Source organism: Salmo trutta, chromosome 24, assembly GCF_901001165.1.
Source record: "Salmo trutta chromosome 24, fSalTru1.1, whole genome shotgun sequence".
NCBI lineage: Eukaryota > Metazoa > Chordata > Actinopteri > Salmoniformes > Salmonidae > Salmo > Salmo trutta.
Genome location: NC_042980.1, coordinates 25,761,612 through 25,784,224, shown reverse-complemented (window position 1 = coordinate 25,784,224; position 22,613 = coordinate 25,761,612). Strand labels below are relative to the sequence as shown.

The following is a 22,613-nucleotide window of genomic DNA, read 5'->3' as shown; positions in this document are numbered from 1 at the left end:
TTAATAAATAAGAAGATGTTCAATATACCCGCTGCATTTTGGTCCACTCCTTACGACGAACGTGACAGAACCACCCATCAAAGAAGGACCAAGCAGCGGAGGAAGGAGCAGCAGGAGAGCTACTTGGAGTCATGGACATGGGAGGAAATATTAGATGGAAAGGGACCCTGGAGGCAGGCTGGGGAGTACCGGCGACCGAAGGAGGAACTGGAGGCAGCAAAGGCAGAACAACGGAGGTATGAGGCATTATATCCTCCATTTCAGGAGGTGAGGAGGCAGCCCCCCCAATTTTTTTGGGGGGGGCACAAGGGGAGTTGGGGTAAGTCAGGCAATAGACCTGAGCCAACTCCTTGTGCTTATTATGGGGAGTTGGCGTGCAGAGCACCGTGCTATGCGGAAGTGCGCACGGTCACGCCCATCCACACGCACAGTCCGGTGCGGTCGATACCAGCCCCCCGCAAGTGCCGTGCTAGAGTGGGCATCCAGCCAGGAAGGAGTATGCCTGCTCAGCATATCTGGCCACCAGTGCGTCTCCTAGGCCCAGGCTACCCTGCGCCTGCTCTACGCACGGCAGCCATCATTCCTCAGCACAGCACAGCACAGCCCAGTTCGCCCGTGCAGGGCTACAGTGACAACTCAGCCAGGACGGGGTGTGCAGGCTGTGCGCTCCAGACCTCCAGTGCGTCTTCAAGACCCAGTGTATCCTGTTCCTGCTCCTTGCACTAGTCCTGTGGTGCGGGTTACTAGTCTGGCGCCTCCTAAGCCAGCCCCACGCATCAGGCCTTCAGTGCGCAGTCCCTGTCCAGAGCTTCCGGCGACAGTTCCCCGTCCAGTGCTTCCGGCGACGTCCGGAACCGTCAGAGACGGCCCACAGTCCGGTGCCTGCGGAGACGGCCCACAGTCCGGTGCCTGCGGAGACGGCCCACAGTCCGGTGCCTGCGGAGACGGCCCACAGTCCGGTGCCTGCGGAGACGGCCCACAGTCCGGTGCCTGCGGAGACGGCCCACAGTCCGGTGCCTGCGGAGACGGCCCACAGTCCGGTGCCTGCGGAGACGGCCCACAGTCCGGTGCCAGCGGAGACGGCCCACAGTCCGGTGCCAGCGGAGACGGCCCACAGTCCGGTGCCAGCGGAGACGGCCCACAGTCCGGAGCCTGCAGAGACGCTCCACAGTCCGGAGCCTGCATAGACACTCCTCAGCCCGAGGTCTCCAGCGATTCACCTCAGCCCGAGGCCATATTTAGTTGGGGTTTGTTTCACTTGTGTTTTGTGGGTGGTTGTTTCCTGTAGAGTCTGTGCACCTTACGGGACTGTTTTCGTGGTTTGTTTTTGTTTAAGTGTGTTTTCTTTAATAAATAAGAAGATGTTCAATATACCCGCTGCATTTTGGTCCACTCCATACGACGAATGTGACAGGAAATTGTGTCACTTCTCTTGCGTTCATTGCACGCAGAGTCAGGGCATATGCAACAGTTTGGTATATTCAACAGTTTGGGCCGCCTGGCTAGTTGCAAACTAATTTGCCAGAATTTTACGTAATTATGACATAACGTTGAAGGTTGTGCAATGTAACAGGAATATTTACACTTATGGATGCCACCCGTTAGATAAAATATGGAACGGTTCCGTATTTCACTGAAAGAATAAACGTTTTGTTTTCGAAATGATAGTTTCCGGATTTGACGATATTAATGACCTAAGGCTCATATTTCTGTGTGTTATTATGTTATAATTAAGTCTATGATCTGATATTTGATAGAGCAGTCTGACTGAGCGGTGGTAGGCAGCAGCAGGCTCGTAAGCGCTCATTCGAACAGCACTTTACTGCGTTTGCCAGCAGCTCTTAGTAATGTTTGAAGCACAGTGCTGTTTATGACTTCAAGCCTATTACATTTACATTTAAGTCATTTAGCAGACGCTCTTATCCAGAGCGACTTACAAATTGGTGCATTCACCTTATGATATCCAGTGGAACAACCACTTTACAATAGTGCATCTAAATCTTTTGGGGGGGGGGGGGGGTTAGAAGGATTACTTTATCCTATCCCAGGTATTCCTTAAAGAGGTGGGGTTTCAGGTGTCTCCGGAAGGTGGTGATTGACTCCGCTGTCCTGGCGTCGTGAGGGAGCTTGTTCCACCATTGGGGTGCCAGAGCAGCGAACAGTTTTGACTGGGCTGAGCGGGAACTGTGCTTCCTCAGAGGTAGGGAGGCGAGCAGGCCAGAGGTGGATGAACGCAGTGCCCTTGTTTGGGTGTAGGGCCTGATCAGAGCCTGAAGGTACGGAGGTGCCGTTCCCCTCACAGCTCCGTAGGCAAGCACCATGGACTTGTAGCGGATGCGAGCTTCAACTGGAAGCCAGTGGAGAGAGCGGAGGAGCGGGGTGACGTGAGAGAACTTGGGAAGGTTGAACACCAGACGGGCTGCGGCGTTCTGGATGAGTTGTAGGGGTTTAATGGCACAGGCAGGGAGCCCAGCCAACAGCGAGTTGCAGTAATCCAGACGGGAGATGACAAGTGCCTGGACTAGGACCTGCGCCGCTTCCTGTGTGAGGCAGGGTCGTACTCTGCGAATGTTGTAGAGCATGAACCTACAGGATCGGGTCACCGCCTTGATGTTAGTGGAGAACGACAGGGTGTTGTCCAGGGTCACGCCAAGGTTCTTAGCACTCTGGGAGGAGGACACAAGGGAGTTGTCAACCGTGATGGTGAGATCATGGAACGGGCAGTCCTTCCCCGGGAGGAAGAGCAGCTCCGTCTTGCCGAGGTTCAGCTTGAGGTGGTGAGCCGTCATCCACACTGATATGTCTGCCAGACATGCAGAGATGCGATTCGCCACCTGGTTATCAGAAGGGGGAAAGGAGAAGATTAATTGTGTGTCATCTGCGTAGCAATGATAGGAGAGACAATGTGAGGATATGACCGAGCCAAGTGACTTGGTGTATAGTGAGAATAGGAGAGGGCCTAGAACAGAGCCCTGGGGGACACCAGTGGTGAGAGCACGTGGTGCGGAGACAGATTCTCGCCACGCCACCTGGTAGGAGCGACCTGTCAGGTAGGACGCAATCCAAGCGTGGGCCGCGCCGGAGATGCCCAGCTCGGAGAGGGTGGAGAGGAGGATCTGATGGTTCACAGTATCAAAGACAGCAGATAGGTCTAGAAGGATGAGAGCAGAGGAGAGAGAGTTAGCTTTAGTAGTGCGGAGAGCCTCCGTGACACAGAGAAGAGCAGTCTCAGTTGAATGCCCAGTCTTGAAACCTGACTGATTAGGATCAAGAAGGTCATTCTGAGAGAGATAGCAGGAGAGCTGGCCAAGGACGGCACGTTCAAGAGTTTTGGAGAGAAAAGAAAGAAGGGATACTGGTCTGTAGTTGTTGATATCGGAGGGATCGAGTGTAGGTTTTTTCAGAAGGGGTGCAACTCTCGCTCTCTTGAAGACGGAAGTGACGTAGCCAGCGGTCAAGGATGAGTTGATGAGCGAGGTGAGGTAGGGGAGAAGGTCTCCGGAAATGGTCTGGAGAAGAGAGGAGGGGATAGGATCAAGTGGGCAGGTTGTTGGGCGGCCGGCCGTCACGAGACGCGAGATTTCATCTGGAGAGAGTTGAGAAAGAGGTCAAAGCACAGGGTAGGGCAGTGTGAGCAGGACCAGCGGTGTCGTTTGGCGTAGCAAACGAGGATCGGATGTCATCAGCCTTTTCAAAATGGTTGACGAAGTCATCCGCAGAGAGAGAGGAGGGGGGGGAGGAGGATTCAGGAGGGAGGAGAAGGTAGCAATGAGCTTCCTAGGGTTAGAGGCAGATGCTTGGAATTTAGAGTGGTAGAAAGTGGCTTTAGCAGCAGAGACAGAAGAGGAAAATGTAGAGAGGAGGGCGTGAAAGGATGCCAGGTCCGCAGGGAGGCGAGTTTTCCTCCATTTCCGCTCGGCTGCCCGGAGCCCTGTTCTGTGAGCTCGCAGTGAGTCGTCGAGCCACGGCGCTGGAGTGGAGGACCGAGCCGGCCTGGAGGATAGGGGACAGAGAAAATCAAAGGATGCAGAAAGGGAGGAGAGGAGGGTTGAGGAGGCAGAATCAGGAGATAGGTTGGAGAAGGTTTGAGCAGAGGGAAGAGATGATAGGATGGAAGAGGAGAGAGTAGCGGGAGAGAGAGAGTGAAGGTTGGGACGGCGCAATACCATCCGAGTAGGGGCAGAGTGAGAAGTGTTTGATGAGAGCGAGAGGGAAAAGGATACAAGGTAGTGGTCGGAGACTTGGAGGGGAGTTGCAATGAGATTAGTGGAAGAACAGCATCTAGTAAAGATGAGGTCAAGCGTATTGCCTGCCTTGTGAGTAGGGGGGGAAGGTGAGAGGGTGAGGTCAAAAGAGGAGAGGAGTGGAAAGAAGGAGGCAGAGAGGAATGAGTCAAAGGTAGACGTGGGGAGGTTAAAGTCACCCAGAACTGTGAGAGGTGAGCCATCCTCAGGGAGATTAGGCTGGCAATATTAAAACTGTCTAAAAGAACATCCAGTAGTCAAAGTTATATGAAATACAAATGGTATAGAGAGAAAGTCGATGCGTCATAATTCCTATAATAATGACAACCTAAAACTAATTAACTGGAAAAATTGATGACTCATGTTTAAAAGGAACCACTAGCTTTCATATGTTCTCATGTTCTGAACAAGGAACTTAAATGTTAGCTTTTTTACATGGCACATATTGCACTTTTACTTTCTTCTCCAACACTGTGTTTTTGCATTATTTTAAACCAAATTTAACATGTTTCATTATTTATTTAATATTGATTTTATTTATGTATTATATTAAGTTAAAATAAAAGTGTGCATTGTTCATTCAGTATTGTTGTAATTGTCATTATTACATATTTATAAAAATCGGCCTTCAATAATCGGTATCGGCATTGAAAAATCATAATCAGTCCACCTCTAATCCGGACTATTTACATTGACCCCCCCCCCCCCCCAACTTTGATTTTACACTGCTGCTACTCGCTGTTTATTATCTATGCATAGTCACTTTACCTCTACCTACATGTACAAATTACCTCGACTAACCTGTACTCCCGCACATTGACGTGTACCGGTACCCTGTGTTTCTAGCCTCGTTATTGTTATTTATTTATTTATTTTTTTAACTTTAGGCTATCTAGTAAATGTTTTCTTAACCAACAACGCAGTTCAAGAAAGAGTTAAGGGCTTGTAAGTAAGTATTTCACGGTAAGTCTACACCTGTTGTATTTGGCACATGTGACAAAAGATTTGCTTTGAATATGAATATCATTGTAAAGCACAATCTCTCCCCTTTCCAGCAAAATCAATGACGAGACCTTCACGCTGCCCATCTCTGCATGATTGAGAAAGGCAATGGAGCTCCACCGGGTCTTTTTTTAAATGGCGGAGGGGGAAGCGAAGGCTAGTGAGTGATACTGAAAGTGGAAGATATGTCGTGGGGAAACTGCTTTTTTTTACCTGATTTGTTCAATTTATCACCTCTAAAATGCAAATAAAACTCTATAAAGAGTTTTAATATAATGTCTCATTACATACCTATCTGATGGTTTTTGTTGAATTTGAATTGGGGTTTTAGGGCGGCGCTAAAGTTATCTTCACAAGTAAACTTCGGCTGTCACGGCTTTTGAGTCATGATGGCTCGAAGTGATGACGCAAAAAACAAACTGTTGATTAAATGAATTGATGATTGATGAACTCACAAGAAATTTACACTTACTATTGATCATTTCTTGGTAAATAAATAAATACAGTGAAATGTACAAGTTACACAAAGTAGGGAACTTTATTTTCAGAGATATGAAGGAATATAATGTTACTTTATATAATGTTAATGAACAAAGCATGAGCATGATTAGGGTTAATACTATAACTTCCAATAGCACAAGATACAGTTGAAGTCAGAAGTTTATATACACCTATACACCCAAATACATTTCAACTCAGTTTTTCACAATGCCTGCCATTTAATCCTAGTAAAAATGCCCTGTCTTAGGTCAGTTAGGATCACCACTTTATTTTAAGAATGTGAAATGTCAGAATAATAGTAGAGAGAATTATTTCAGCTTTTATTTCTTTCATCACATTCCCAGTGGGTCAGAAGTTTATATACACTCAATTAGTATTTGGTAGCATTGCCTTTAAATTGTTTAACTTGGGTCAAACGTTTCGGGTAGCCTTCCATAAGCTTCCCACAATAAGTTGGGTGAATTTTGGCCCATTCCTCCTGACAGAGCTGGTGTAACTGAGTCAGGTTTGTAGGCCTCCTCGCTCGCACACCCTTTTTCAGTTCTGCCCACACATTTTCTATAGGCTTGAGGTCAGGCTTTGTGATGGCCACTCCAATACCTCGACTTTGTTGTCTCTAAGCCATTTTGCTACAACTTTGGAAGTATGCTTGGGGTCATTGTCCATTTGGAAGTCCCTTTTGCGACCAAGGTTTAACTTCCTGACTGATGTCTTGAGATGTTGCTTCAATATATCCACATAACTTTCCTACCTCATGATGCCATCTATTTTGTGAAGTGTACCAGTCCCTCCTGCAGCAAAGCACCCTCACAACATGATGCTGCCATACCCGTGCTTCACGGTTGGGATGGTGTTCTTCGGCTTGCAAGCCTCCCCATTTTTCCTCCAAACATAACGATGGTCATTATGGCCAAACAGTTCTATTTTTGTTTCATCAGACCAGAGGACATTTCTCCAAAAAGTACGATCTTTTTCCCCATGTGCAGTTGCAAAGCGTAGTCTGGCTGTTTTTATGGTGGTTTTGGAGCAGTGGCTTCTTCCTTGCTGAGCGGCCTTTCAGGTTATGTCGATATAGGACTTGTTTTACTGTGGATATAGATACTTTTGTACCGGTTTCCTCCAGCATCTTCACAAGGTCCTTTGCTGTTGTTCTGGGATTGATTTGCACTTTTCTCACCAAAGTACGTTCATCTCTAGGAGACAGAACACGTCTCCTTCCTGAGAGGTATGACGGCTGCGTGGTCCCATGGTGTTTATACACTGCTAAAAAAAAATAAAGGGAACACTAAAATAACACATCCTAGATCTGAATGAATGAAATAATCTTATTAAATACTTTTTTCTTTACATAGTTGAATGTGCTGACAACAAAATCACACAAAAATAATCAATGGAAATCCAATTTATCAACCCATGGAGGTCTGGATTTGGAGTCACACTCAAAATTAAAGTGGAAAACCACACTACAGGCTGATCCAACTTTGATGTAATGTCCTTAAAACAAGTCAAAATGAGGCTCAGTAGTGTGTGTGGCCTCCACGTGCCTGTATGTCCTCCCTACAACGCCTGGGCATGCTCCTGATGAGGTGGCGGATGGTCTCCTGAGGGATCTCCTCCCAGACCTGGACTAAAGCATCCGCCAACTCCTGGACAGTCTGTGGTGCAACGTGGCGTTGGTGGATGGAGCGAGACATGATGTCCCAGATGTGCTCAATTGGACTCAGGTCTGGGGAACGGGCGGGCCAGTCCATAGCATCAATGCCTTCCTCTTGCAGGAACTGCTGACACACTCCAGCCATATGAGGTCTAGCATTGTCTTGCATTAGGAGGAACCCAGGGCCAACCGCACCAGCATATGGTCTCACAAGGGGTCTGAGGATCTCATCTCGGTACCTAATGGCAGTCAGGCTACCTCTGGCGAGCACATGGAGGGCTGTGCGGCCCCCCAAAGAAATGCCACCCTACACCATGACTGGCCCACCGCCAAACCGGTCATGCTGGAGGATGTTGCAGGCAGCAGAACGTTGTCCACGGCGTCTCCAGACTGTCACGTCTGTCACATGTGCTCAGTGTGAACCTGCTTTCATCTGTGAAGAGCACAGGGCGCCAGTGGCGAATTTGCCAATCTTGGGGTTCTCTGGCAAATGCCAAACGTCCTGCACGGTGTTGGGCTGTAAGCACAACCCCCACCTGTGGACGTCGGGCCCTCATACCACCCTCATGGAGTCTGTTTCTGACCGTTTGAGCAGACACATGCACATTTGTGGCCTGCTGGAGGTCATTTTGCAGGGCTCTGGCAGTGCTCCTCCTGCTCCTCCTTGCACAAAGGTGGAGGTAGCGGTCCTGCTGCTGGGTTGTTGCCCTCCTACGGCCTCCTCCACGTCTCCTGATGTACTGGCCTGTCTCCTGGTAGCGCCTCCATGCTCTGGACACTACGCTGACAGACACAGCAAACCTTCTTGCCACAGCTCGCATTGATGTGCCATCCTGGATGAGCTGCACTACCTGAGCCACTTGTGTGGGTTGTAGACTCTGTCTCATGCTACCACTAGAGTGAAAGCACCGCCAGCATTCAAAAGTGACCCAAACATCAGCCAGGAAGCATAGGAACTGAGAAGTGGTCTGTGGTTACCACCTGCAGAACCACTCCTTTATTGGGGGTGTCTTGCTAATTGCCTATAATTTCCACCTGTTGTCTATTCCATTTGCACAACAGCATGTGAAATTTATTGTCAATCAGTGTTGCTTCCTAAGTGGACAATTTGATTTCACAGAAGTGTGATTGACTTGGAGTTACATTGTGTTGTTTGTGTTCCCTTTATTTTTTTGAGCAGTATACTTGTTTGTACAGATGAATGTGGTACCTTCAGGCATTTAAAAATCGCTCCCAAGGATGAACCAGACTTGTGGAGGTTAACAATAATTTTTCTGAGGTCTTGTCTGATTCTTTAGATTTTCCCATGATGTCAAGCAAAGAGGCACTGAGTTTGAAGGTAGGCCTTGAAGTACATCCACAGGTATACCTCCATTGACTCAAATGATGTCAATTAGCCTATCAGAAGCTTCTAAAGCCATGACATCATTTTTTGGAATTTTCCAAGCTGTTTAAAGGCACAGTCAACTTAGTGTATGTAAACTTCTGACCCACTGGAATTGTGATAATGTGAGTTATAAGTGAAATAATCTGTCTGTAAACAATTGTTAGAAAAATTACTTGTGTCATGCACAAAGCAGATGTCCTAACTGACTTGCCAAATCTATAGTTTTTTAACAAGAAATTTGTGGAGTGGTTGAAAAACAAGTTTTATCGACTCCAACCTAAGTGTATGTAAACTTCCGACTTCAACTGTAAATGCTTTTATAAACGACTTAACGTTAGTAAATTACTGTAAGGTAACAATATTAATATAAAAAATAAATATAACAATTAACAGTTCTAACATCATTTCACCTCTGTCCTCTCACTCCATCATACACACTGAGTGTACATGAACACCTGCCCTTTCCATGAAATATGCAATAACGTTATGTTGGATTACATGGAAATGATATCCATATTTGTGAGTCCATTTCCTTGGAACCATCTTAATAAATTATGTTGCATGAACAAAACAAAAAAAACGAATTTAATTGTATTATGACAGTAGATGTCTGGGAAGGGAAAGGCCCAACGAGCCCAAGAAACAGCGCTGCTACACCCTTGAACAACTACAGGTTCCTTACGAGGAGGTGAAGGCAGGGAGCAGCCTGAGGGAGGTGGCTCATGCCTCCTGTCAGTACCTGTTTACAGGTAGCCAATTGTCCAAAAACATTCCACATAGTTCCACAACTATTGCAGTTGGGTAACATGCCTTTTGGGAGTCCAGTTCATTTTCTTCACCTGTGCACAATCAAGAGCAGAAAGAGAGGCACGCAGGAATGTGGCGTCTCAATTTGGGTTTGAGCATGTCATTTGCAAACAAGTTTGTGTTATTGAGATTTCACAATAATTAAACACACAGCTCTCGCAAATAGGTTGGCACATCAAAGGTATTTCAAGACGTTTACACAGCAAATGTGAAAGCAAAAAATAAAATCTTTGTCAGCAGGTGACGGTTTGCTTGTTTAAATGCAGATCAGAGGTTGGCGCAGTGGTATTCTTTTTATGATTCTGCACATCAGTCTTATGCAATTCATTATTGATTGATTCAGTGTTTGTGTAATTGATGACCACATTGCTATTAGCACACTACTCATGACAAATTATTAATTTATTTTTATTTGACCTTTATTTAACTAGGCAAGTCAGTTAAGAACAAGTTCTTATTTACAATGACGGCCTAGGAACAGTGTGTTAACTGCCTTGTTCAGGGGCAGAACGACAGATTTTTATCTTCAGCTCAGGGATTTGATCTTGCAACCTTTCAGTTACTAGTCCATCGCTCCAACCACTAGGCTACCTGCCACCCCTGAACAAGGCAATAATGGAATATTAGCCATAATAATATTAATACTAATGCTCATTTAAATGAAATTCACGAATAATGAAGGTTTGTGCACCGGTTTATGGTTAAGTTTTTAATCTGGGAGAGAAGCACCACCCCTGGTGGAAAGACACCTTACGGCACACAATGAGCGTCAGAGGGGTCCGTTTTTTAGAATATTTCCTCGAATACTATTGGTCCATTACCATGTCAATCAACGCTTCAATGGAAACGTAGTTTACACCCCAGATTTTGATGCCAACACAGTCGCTACAGTCCCATTAGTTTTCATTGCAGCCTTGTTTTGAATGCGGTTACGCGGCCGATAATTGCTAAAAATGCCAACATCTGATGTGCATACTTACATATTGTAGGTAGATGACGTTCTGATGCCACGAAAAATACAGCACTACACAGAACAAAAGCAGAAAAATACTAAGCACACACTTCCAACAATTTAACAAGTTCAAGTCCAGCAGTCATTTGAAAGAGTTAAGAATTTCAGTGAGACAACTCAAAGGTGAAATCCATTAACGCCAAGAAAATGGAATTCATTGCCCTTGACAATCAACCATTCTCTGTCGTGGATGATGTTGGCTTTCGCCATATGGTCGAGCACCGGTACACACTACCAAATAGGCACTATTTTTCAGATGTTGCCCTACCGGAGTTACACAGTATTGTTGAAACACATCCATGAGCTACTTGCTATGGGGGTCACTGCTGTTAGCTTCACGACTGACATTTGGACCAGCGATGTCAGCCCCATGAGCATGCTGAGTCTGACAGCACAGTGGGTCGAGGATTTCGTACTGAGGAAAGTCGTATTGCATGCTCAATAATGTACTGGTTCTCATACCACTGCTGCCATTTCAATGGCATTTGAGAACATGTTTGAAACTTGGAAACATGAACACATTCCTAGCGCCATTCGAACAACTGACTGGAGAAATAAGCTAATCAAGTGCATCTGCAGCAGACGTGATACCCTCTCATGGCATTGAATTGCCTGCTCAACAAATCTGCAGACACAGACCATGGGGTTAAAACTTACAAAAGTACTCTACAAGAGGCTGTGAACAAGTGATTCGGTGTCATTTGAGCCCCTTTACTGTGTCGCCACCATGCTCGATGCTAGGTACAAGGACCGCTACTTCGATGCAGACAAGAAACAGGGTTTATGTGAAATGTTACAGACATAGCTGGACAAGATGGAAAAGGACACAGTGACAGTGCGCACCGAGGAAGAGTGGGACAGGCAGAGCTGAAACTTCACTGCTTGATGAAATCCTGGTTGAGAATGAAATGACTGAACAAATGAACAACGAAACAGCAGAGCAAGTAAGTGAAAGAACTAGGTTTTGATGATGTTTTACTGGTAATGGGGACATGCGTAAATGCAAACAAAATAACTTTTTGCTCAGTGTGGTGTGTGTGTTACCTTTTTATTTAACTAGGCAAGTCAATTAAGAAATTCTTATTTACAATGACGGCCTACTCTGGCCAAACCCGGAGGACGCTTGGCCAATTGTGCGCCGCTCTATGGGACTCCCAATCATGGCCGGATGTGATACAGCCTGGATTCGAACCAGGGACTGTAGTGACGCCTCTTGCACTGAGATGTGGTGCCTTAGACTGCTGCGTCCGTGTGTGTGTGTGTGTGTTAACTTTAACTACTAGAATGCTTAAAAGGCTACGAAAGTGTTTATATCAGGTATTGGTATGCTTTGTTTTTTTGGCAAGGAAAATATCAGATATCGGTATCGGACAAAAATGTAATATCGGTGCAGCCCTAGTACGGAACACTGTTAGGTACCAGTAACATAACACAATTTGGAAAGAGTCAAGGGGTCTGAACACTTTCTGAATGCACTGTGTAGCCTAGCTCAGTGGCCTTGTGATTAAAGTGCCCACCCTAAGGTTGGGAGTTTGATCTGATGCGTCTCTGCTTGAGACTCAGCATTAAAAAGATAGATGGGGGTAAGGCTCTGTGATAAACTAGTGTCCTGTCCAGGGGGTGTACTTGTACATAGGCTCCTGCTCCTATGAGCTGTTCCAGCTAGCACAAACCAAGGCTTGTGCAAGGCTGGCTACTTTTTTACTATAGCCTGACCTGGTCCTATTGAATTATTAACAAAGGGTCATTGTAATATAAAAAGGTGCCACTGCCATATAATAGGTCTGTGAATGTATCGTAGTAGCTTTTCCACCACGTTCTTGTATTTACTCAGTAGCCCAGTTACCAGTCCAACTCTTGGATGTGTTCTATACTGTGTAGGCTAACGTGAAGAGTAATTTACCAATGCTTTCCAACATTTGAGTATAATGCTATGTCTTCTTTTTCTTCATCCTTGTCCCTCTCCTCCTGCTCCTCCTCCTTCACCTCCTCTCCCAGGCCCAGATAGCCCACCTGGTCCTGGAGGATGGTACCCGGATGAAGGGCTTCTCCTTTGGGGATGAACGCTCTGCTGCTGGGGAGCTGGTCTTCAACACTGGCCTGGTGGGGTAAGAGATCAGTCTTGTCTAAATCACCATTAACAGTCAGTCATCATCATTGCTAAAGTGCATGGATCACAGTATGTTTACATTGTGGGAGACAATTTTGTCCTAACCAGGGGACAGGTAAGCAGTTTTTCCAACTCCTATGGTCACTCTCATACCAAACATGACAACAACCAGCACAAATAGGTTACCTATGTATATCTATAATAAGTACACATTTCTATAGGTACCCAGAGGCTTTGACTGACCCCAGCTACAGAGGTCAGATCCTGACCCTGACCTACCCCATAGTGGGGAACTACGGCGTTCCAAACACTCAGGAGCTGGATGAGCTGGGCCTGAGGAGGAACATCGAGTCAGACCGTATACAGGTGGGTCTGTTATGTTATCGTGTGTGTGTGTGTGTGTGTGTGTGTGTGTGTGTGTGTGTGTGAACATGTCTTTGTTAGTGATGTGCGGGTTGACTCATAACCCGCAGTCCCAGTGGGTATATCTGTGGGCGGATGGGTTTAGGGTCATGACATATTGTGTGTATGAAGGGCGGGTGGGTGGCGGGCAGGTTCAATAAAGAGAAAACAATGCATTAAAAAAAATATTCTGGGCCTCCCGAGTGGCGCAGCGGTCTGTGTCACTGCCGGCCGTGACCAGGAGACCCATGAGGCAGCGCACAATTGGCCAAGCGTCACCCGGGTTTGGGGAGGGTTTGGCCTGCTGGGATGTCCTTGTCCCATCGCGCTCTAGCGACTCCTTGTGGCGGGCCGGGCACATGCATGCTGACTTCGGTCGCCAGCTGTACAGTGTTTCCTCCAACACATTGGTGCGGCTGGCTTCCGGGTTAAGCGAGCAGTGTGTCAAGAAGCAGTGCGGCTTGGCAGGGTCGTGTTTCAGAGTATGCATGGCTCTCGACTTTCGCCTCTCCCGAGTCCGTACGGGAGTTGCAGCGATGGGACAAGATTGGAACTACCAATTGGATACCACAAAATTGGGGAGAAAAAGGGGTACAAAACGAAATAAATAAATGAATGTATAATTCTGGGGCGTCCCGAGTAGCGCAGTGGTCTAAGGCACTGCATTGCAGTGCGGATGCGCCACTACAGCCGGGAGCCCCACAATTGGCCCAGCATTGTCTGGGTTAGGGGAGAGTTTGGGGGATTTCATTGGCTCATCTCACTCTAGTGACCCCTTGTCGGGCCGACCGCCTGCAAGCCGATACATTAGTTTGGCTCACTTCCGGGTTAAGCGAGCGGTGTGTTAACAAGCAGCGAGGCTTGGTGAAAATGCACGCCAAATGCTTTTGGGAATTTGGGAAGAAAAAGTTAACGTTGATCCACTGAGGCAAAAAGGACAATGTCAGAGTTTAATTCAATAAGAGAAAAGCTGCAAAATGGAGAGTTGAGATAAATAGGAGGGCCAGAATAGTAGCCTAATGTTTGGGAAAGATGTGGTAAAAGAGCAGTGTTTTGTTATGCTATGTTTTAAAGTTGGCAGCTCCTTTGCTTCGCTGTTAGTCAAGTCAATCTTTTAGGGTATTTAAAGTGCATATTACAAGGTCTCATACTCTTTACAGAGGAAATAAATAATAGCTTTATTAGGTTGATAACTCAAGTGTTGGGTTTGTGTTGTGACTCATGTTGGGTTTGTGTTGTGATCTCTGTAGGTATCTGGACTCTTGGTGCAGGATTACAGTCATGAGTACAGCCACTGGAACTCTGTCAAGTCCCTGGGACAGTGGCTACAGGAGGAGAAGGTAGTAGAGACAGCATTACAGTCCTTAACGTCTTCTAACATAGTCAACATAAGTCCCCAGCGTTACAGTTCTCATCAGTGGTGGGTCCGCCCTCAAAAAGGAGATTTTCTTTTTATTAATTGCGAAATAAAATAACTTTTTTGAGTGCAGACCCACTACTAATGAATTTGATGTTTTACTTTTGGCTAATGCACCAGTTCTGATTACAGTGGTTTAAAGAAACTTTTGAAAACATGGCACTTCGACTCATTTTCTGACAGCACAAGTCTTACTGCAATTTTAATGTTGTCAAATGGCAATTAGTATTTTCTCATTGTTTGAAAGGTCCCTGCATTGTTTGGAGTGGATACTAGGATGCTGACCAAGATCATCAGAGACAAGGTAAAAGTGTTTTTACTGTAAGCCTTGTCAAAGCCAGAATGGCCTATAGGGCAGGAGCCTATCTCCTGTCTATGTAGCTTGAGGCAGCTTGATGTACAAGTACACTCCCTGGACAGGAAGCTAGTCTTGTTACTGCTTTACTCTGATTGTATTTAAAGAAACATGACTATTTGTCCTCTTGAAGAAAAAAGCTGTTTTTGACAGAAAATATCTCTTTATTTTGTGACCAGGGTACAGTGTTGGGGAAGATCGAGTTTGAGGGCCATCCAATAGAGATATCAGACCCTAACCAGCAGAACATTGTAGCAGAAGTCTCAACAAAGGTACGTTCTGACTGCTATACAATCAAGTGTATGCTGTTATTATGGATATGATTCTGCTGCAAAACATATTCCCCCCTGTTGATGATGATGATATACTTTCATTGTTCTTGTATGTTTCCAGGAGACCAGAGTGTTTGGGAAAGGTAACCCCATCAAAGTGGTGGCTGTTGACTGTGGCATCAAACACAACATCATCAGGTTGCTTGTTAAGGTGAGAAAGGGAGACTAGAGGAGAAAGTTCACCATTGATCTAATCTGGCTAATCCAAGATGGCGTAGCAGTCAGACGTCTTTGTCCTTCGTCCTGTCGTGTCCCATGTATATATATTTTTATATATTTTTCTTCGCATATCTTTTTATATTTTTCTAACACCTTACTTCAAAATACTCTCCTGCAACCCGCCTCACCCAATGTGGTGTGGACCTGCTTTTTCTCTAAAGTATTTTTCTCTTCCTCTATTACTGGAATCTCCAACATAAACTAGCCAGCTAACGGTCATCAGCTAACCGTTAGCTCGGAAAGCTCTCGCCAGTTTGTACAATGCAATTCAACCAGAGCATACCGGACCTATTTTTCTCTCCATATCCTCGGATTCCTACCGCAAGCTCTGAACCTTATCTTCCGACCTTCTCAGCTAACGTCCCCTGAATGCTACCTGTCTAGAGCACAACGGACTGTTAGCTTACGAGGCCCATCGAATACATTCCAAAGCTACTAGCTAGCAGTCAGCTATCCTTTGCTAGCGGTCATCAGCTACCTTTATCCCGGACAACTCTCGCCAGTCTGTACAGCGCGACTCAAACCAGAGCTAGTCGGACTTATTCTTCTCCATATCTCCGGATTCCTACCGCAAGCTCTGAACCTATTTTAAAAAAAAATTATTATATGTATATATGTATTTTTTTTCACCTAGAATTATAGCAGCTAACGTCCCCTGAACGCACAGCCGCTTATCCGCGGCCTGCTAGCTATCTAAAGCACATTGGACTGCTGGCTTAAGAGGCCCTTCGGACATATTTCTTTGGCCACTATACATATTTTGCCAATTGGCCTGGTTTACCACACGGAGCCCTGCTGATCAGTCCGCTGATGTAACTGCACAAGGAGGCCACAACAGACTTTCCTCCGTCGCGTCGCCCCTCTAAGGCCCGCCGCTAGCTGCCTGAAGCCACGCACTGGACTCTCATGATCACCCGGCTACGCATGCCTCTCCCTAACGTCACCATGCCTTGTCCATTGCTGTTTTGGTTTGTAACTATTGTTTTATTTCACTGTAGAGCCTCTAGCACTGCTCAAAACGCCTCGGCTAACAATTTAGTTCCACCTCCCACACACGCAGTGACATCACCTGGTTTAAATGCTATTTCTAGAGACAATATCTCTTTCATTATCACTATATGCACAGGCTTACCCCCACTGTATTCACATCCTACTATAACTTTGTCTGTACATTATGCCTTGAATATATTCTACCGTGCCCAGAAATCTGCTCCTTTTACTCTCTGTTCTGAACGTGCTAGACGTCCAGTTCTGTTAGCCTTTAGCCGTACCCTTATCCCACTCCTCCTCTGTTCTTCTGGTGATGTAGAGGTTAATCCCGGCCCTGCAGTGTCTAGCTCCACTCCCATCCCCCAGGCTCTCTCATTTGTTGACTTCTGCAACCGTAAAAGCCTTGGTTTCATGCATGTTAACATTAGAAGCCTCCCTAAGTTTGTTTTATTCACTGCCCTAGCACACTCCACCAATCCGGATGTCCTAGCCGTGTCTGAATTCTGGCTTAGGAAGACCACCAAAAACCTTGAAATTTCCATCCCTAACTATAAAATTTTCCGACAAGATAGAACTGCCAAAGGGGGCGGTGTTGCAATCTACTGCAAAGATAACCTGCAGTCTTACTATCCAGGTCTGTACCCAAACAATTTGAGCTCCTACTTCTAAAAATGAACTTTTCCAGAAACAAGTCTCTCACCGTTGCCGCTTGCTATAGACCACCCTCTGCCCCCAGCTGTGCCCTCGACACCATATGTGATTTGATTACCCCCCATCTATCTTCTGAGCTCGTGCTGCTAGGTGAAATAAACTGGGACATGCTTAACACCCCAGCCATCCTACAATCTAAGCTTGATGCCCTCAACCTCACACAACTTATCAATGAACCTACCAGATGTCACCCCAAATCCGTAAACACGTGCACCCTCATAGATATCATCCTAACTAACTCGCCCTCCAAATATACCTCTGCTGTTTTCAACCAAGATCTCAGCGATCACTGCCTCATTGCCTGCATCCGTAATGGGTCTGCGATCAAACGACCACCCCTCATCACTGTCAAACGCTCCCTAAAACACTTCTGCCAGCAGGCCTTTCTAATCGACCTGGCCGGGGGTATCCTGGAATGACATCGACCTCATCCCGACAGTAGAGAATGCCTGGTTGTTCTTTAAAAGTGCCTTCCTCACCATCTTAAATAAGCATGCCCCATTCAAAAAATGTAGAACCAGGAATAGATATAGCCCTTGGTTCACTCCAGACCTGTCTGCCCTTGACCAGCACAAAAACATCCTGTGGCGTTCTGCATTAGCATCGAATAGCCCCCGTGATATGCAACTTTTCATGGAAGTTAGGAACCAACATACACAGGCAGTTAGGAAAGCTAAGGCTAGCTTTTTTTAAACAGAAATTTGCATCCTGCAGTACAAACTCAAAAAAGTTCTGGGACACTGTAAAGTCCATGGAGAATAAGAGCACCTCCTCCCAGCTACCCACTGCTCTGAGGCTAGGAAACACTGTTACAACCGATAAATCCACTATAATTGAGAATTTCAATAAGCATTTCTGTCACGGTTGTCGTCGGTGAAGGAGGACCAAAACGCAGCAGGTATGTGCAGGCTCATCTTGACTTTTATTAACTATCAAAATGAACACCAAAATAACAAACAGAAATACGGTCTACAAAAAAACAGTCTGGTAAGGCACAAGGCTAAACACAGAACAATCTCCCACCAAAATACAAGACAAACACACCCAACTAATATACGACTTCCAATCAAAGGCAACACCAAACATCTGCCTTCAATTGGAAGTCCAACCCCAATTAACTCAACATAGAACCACACACACTAGACTAAACATAGAAATACATGAAAACCAAACAGTGCCCAAAAACCCCGGAAATACTTATTCAAACACCCTTTTAACAAACACACCACCCTGAACCACATAAAACAAATACCCTCTGCCACGTCCTGACCAAACTACAATACTAATTAACCCTTATACTGGCCAGGACGTGACAATTTCTCTACAGCTGGCCATGCTTTCCACCTGGCTACCCCTACCCCGGTCAACTGCCTGGCACCCTCCACAGCAACCCACCCAAGCCCCAACCATTTCTCCTTCACCCAAATCCAGATGATGTTCTGAAAGAGCTGCAAAATCTGGACCCCTACAAATCAGCCGGGTTAAACAATCTGGACCCTCTCTTTCTAAAATGATCTGCCGAAATTGTTGCAACCCCTATTACTAGCCTGTTCACCTCTCTTTCGTATCGTCTGAGATTCCCAAAGATTGGAAAGCTGCCGTGGTCATCCCCGTCTTCAAAGGGGGAGACACTCTAGACCCAAACTGCTACAGACCTATATCTATCCTACCCTGCATCTCTAAGGTCTTCGAAAGCCAAGTTAACAAACAGATTACCGACCATTTTGAATCACACCGTACCTTCTCCGCTATGTAATCTCAACTTCTCCTGAAGTTGCCGGAGTCTGCAACCTTTCTCATGTGGAATGCCAGTTTGTCTTACAATTTCTACCAATCTGCCTGCCAGTTATGGTTTTCATATGCAGATTTTTGTGAAACAGTTTCATTTAATTTATAATAATGTCTCTATATCTCAATCATTGTCATGTGGTTAATCAAAATTAGATCATTTCAGAAGAACAGAATAGCATACTTTGAGTTGTCCTGATGTGGCTATGACTAATGGCTGTGGGCTACACTAGTTCATTTAGCAGACAACATTTGCTTAGAATTTAATGCCATTATTTTATATTATTTCATAGTATGAAGAATACAATTGAACAAAGCTGAATGAAATAGAAAGGATATTTTCTCCAAACGATTTGAGGGAGTGCGGACATGCTGTTATTCTGTTTTGAGCGGTTAACAGAGAAACAGGTCCTCCTATATGCTTAATTTAGAGTTATTAATGCAACTTTAGTTGTTCTACAAATGTTGGGCTATATGTTTTGATTTTGAATACATTGTGAGGCTGCATGATGCGATGATTTGAAAAAGTTGCTTGAAAGGCATGAGCTCTGCTTTCTTATTTGCGCAGGCGGTGCACACTACATTAGTCTCTCATTCACCATTTGAGAAGTACTTGATAATGCCTCAAATTGCACCCTACATTTTTTATATTTTGCAGCCAGTGGCCGTTGTGCCCTTGGCCCGGAGTGCTGCTCGCTCCTAAGCACCTCCCACTCACATGGCTCTCCATCATGTGATGGGGTCTTTCTCACATGCTACAAGTGAAGATGGACACAACTGCGCGCGTCCTTATCTAATTTCGAGGTGCATATTGTGAGAACTGTCCACATTTGCTTTTCGTCAGTCAACAAGATGAGTAGCCCTAACGAACAGCAAAAGCACTAGCCTATGTCAATCTATTATACCCCCCATAGTACAAAAGTCAACCTATTCTGTGTGATAAATAAATATTCCAAACATAATCTGGGATAGTAGTGGCATGCGGTAGATCCCAAATTAATACAACCACTAGCATCAAAACACATTTTTTATGCAATGTTGCTGACGCAACAGAGCAGAACATTTAGCTTAAGATGTTGATAAACTATTAGGCTATTTCTTCACATTATAAGCGCAGCAATACTTACATGGCAGGAGGCTATAAGAGCAAATGTTCCATTAGCAGGAAACCTCCATTATCAAAAGTGACTGCAAATGCGATTACACATGTAATGCTTTTACTATAAAGGTGCCTTTTTATTTTGAAAATTATCTTCCCAAACTTGAAACTCACACCCTGGTTATGTATGCCAGTTAGGCGCTAAACCTCTTGTAAAGTGGATTAATGTGCTTAATTTTAAGAAGTTATTAGGACACTTTAGTTATGATACAAACCTTATCAAAACATATAGGCCTATTGGCAAGGCTACATGAGTTGTGGCTCGGGTGGTTGATGTCCTTGATCTTTTTGACCTTCCTGTGACATCGGGTGCTGTTGGTTTCCTTGAGGGCAGGTAGTTTGCCCCTGGTGATGCGCTGGGCACCACCCTCTGGAGAGCCCTGCGGTTGTGGGTGGTGCAGTTGCAGTACCAGGTGGTGATGCTCTCAATTGTGCATCGGTAAAAGTTTGTGAAGGTTTTAGGGGCCAAGCCAAATTTCTTCAGCCTCCTTAGGTTGAAGAGGCGCTGTTACGCCTTCTTCACTACACGGTCTGTGTGGGTGGACCATTTCAGTTTGTCGTTGATGTGTACGCAGAGGAACTTGAAGCTTTCCACCTTCTCCACTGCAGTCCCGTCAATGTGGATAGGAACGTGCTCCCTCTGCTGTTTGCTGAAGTCCACGATCAGCTCCTTTTTGTTTTGTTGACGTTGAGTGAGAGGTTATTTTCCTGGCACCACTCTCCCAGGGCCCTCCACCCCTCCCTGTAGTCTGTCTCGTCATTGTTGGTAGTCAGGCCTACTACTGTTGTGTCGTCTGCAAACTTGATGATTGAGTTGGAAGCGTACGTGGCCATGCAGTCATGGGTGAACAGGGAGTACAGGAGGGGGCTGAGCACGCACCCTTTTGGGGCCCCTGTGTTGAGGATCAGCGACGTGGAGGGGTTGTTTCCTACCTTCCTGCCTGTCAGGAAGTCCAGGACCCAGTTGCACAGGGCGGGGTTCAGACCCAGGGCTTCAAGCTTAGTGATGAGCTTGGAGGGTACTATGGTGTTGAATGCTGAGCTATAGTTAATGAACAGCATTCTTACATAGATATTCCTCTTGTCCAGATTGGATAGGGCAGTGTGCAGTGCGATGATGATTGCATCGTTTGTGTATCTATAGGGGCAGTAAGCAAATTGAAGTGGGTCTAGGGTGTCAGGTAAGGTAGAGGTGATATGATCCTTAACTAGCCTATCAAAGCACTTCATGATGACAGAAGTGAGTGCTACGGGGCGATAGCCGTTTAATTCAGTTACCTTTGCTTTCTTGGGTACAGGAACAATGATGGACATCTTCAAGCAAGTGGGCACAGCAGACTGGGATAGGAAGAGATTGAATATATGTCAGCTGGTCTACGCATGCTCTGAGGATGCGGCTAGGGACACCGTCTGGGCCGGCAGCCTTGCGAGGGTTAACACGCTTAAATGTCTTACTCACGTCGGCCACAGAGAGGGAGCGCCCACAGTCCTTGGTAGTGGGCTACGTCGGTGGCACTGTGCTATCCTCAAAGTGGGCGAAGAAGGTGTTTAGCTTGTCCAGAAGCAGTGCGTTGGTGTCCGCGACATGGCTGGTTTTCCCTTTGTAGTCCGTGATTGTCTGTAGACCCTGCCACATACGTCTCGTGCCTGAGCCTTGGAATTGGGACTCCACATTTTCTCTGTACTGACGTTTTTGATTACTACATTGTTTGTATTCGGCCATATTCCCAGTCACCTTGCCATAGTTAAATGCGGGGGTTCAGGCTTTCAGTTTTGCGGGAATGCTGCCATCTATCCATGGTTTCTGGTTTGGGTAGGTTTTAATAGAGACCGTGGGTACAACATATCCTATTGTCGTGTCTTTGACTGATTAAATTATATGACATGCTATTTCATCAAATCAATTACCTAACATTTAATTGATTACGTGATTTAATTAAACCATGCAATAATTAAACCATTAATAACCTGGGGCACTACGGAAGCATTAATTTATATAGAGCGGTTATCTCCCAAATCCACTCTCTTAAAGATCTGAAGATCTTTTATATCAATAGTAGTCAATTATTAATCGTCACCTCGATCGGTCTCATTCTGATTGTCGTAAGTACTTGGTTTTCTGCTTGAACCTTAGCAAATAAGTTGAATCAGCAATACACAAATTGGCTTAATTATTTATTTACTAAATACCTAACTAATCACACAGAATTACATATGTATATATACACTGCTCAAAAAAATAAAGGGAACACTTAAACAACACATCCTAGATCTGAATGAAAGAAATAATCTTGTTAAATACTTTTTTCTTGACATAGTTGAATGTGCTGACAACAAAATCACACAAAAATGGAAAATCCAATTTATCAACCCATGGAGGTTTGGATTTGGAGTCACACTCAAAATTAAAGTGGAAAACCACACTACAGGCTGATCCAAATTTGATATAATGTCCTTAAAACAAGTCAAAATGAGGCTCAGTAGTGTGTGTGGCCTCCACGTGCCTGTATGACCTCCCTACAA

At 45.5% G+C, this 22,613-nt stretch overlaps 1 protein-coding gene across 1 annotated transcript in view; it reads left to right on the top strand.

Annotated features, from left to right (window-relative positions):
* Positions 1 to 22,613, top strand: part of cps1 (carbamoyl-phosphate synthase 1, mitochondrial) — a 106,004-nt gene that overhangs the window by 5,582 nt on the left and 77,809 nt on the right. The window contains exons 2-7 of the mRNA XM_029711600.1: positions 12,606 to 12,715; positions 12,939 to 13,083; positions 14,370 to 14,459; positions 14,784 to 14,840; positions 15,071 to 15,163; positions 15,285 to 15,374. Coding sequence (XP_029567460.1) covers positions 12,606 to 12,715; positions 12,939 to 13,083; positions 14,370 to 14,459; positions 14,784 to 14,840; positions 15,071 to 15,163; positions 15,285 to 15,374 — 585 coding nt within the window. The remainder of the gene's footprint in view (positions 1 to 12,605; positions 12,716 to 12,938; positions 13,084 to 14,369; positions 14,460 to 14,783; positions 14,841 to 15,070; positions 15,164 to 15,284; positions 15,375 to 22,613) is intronic.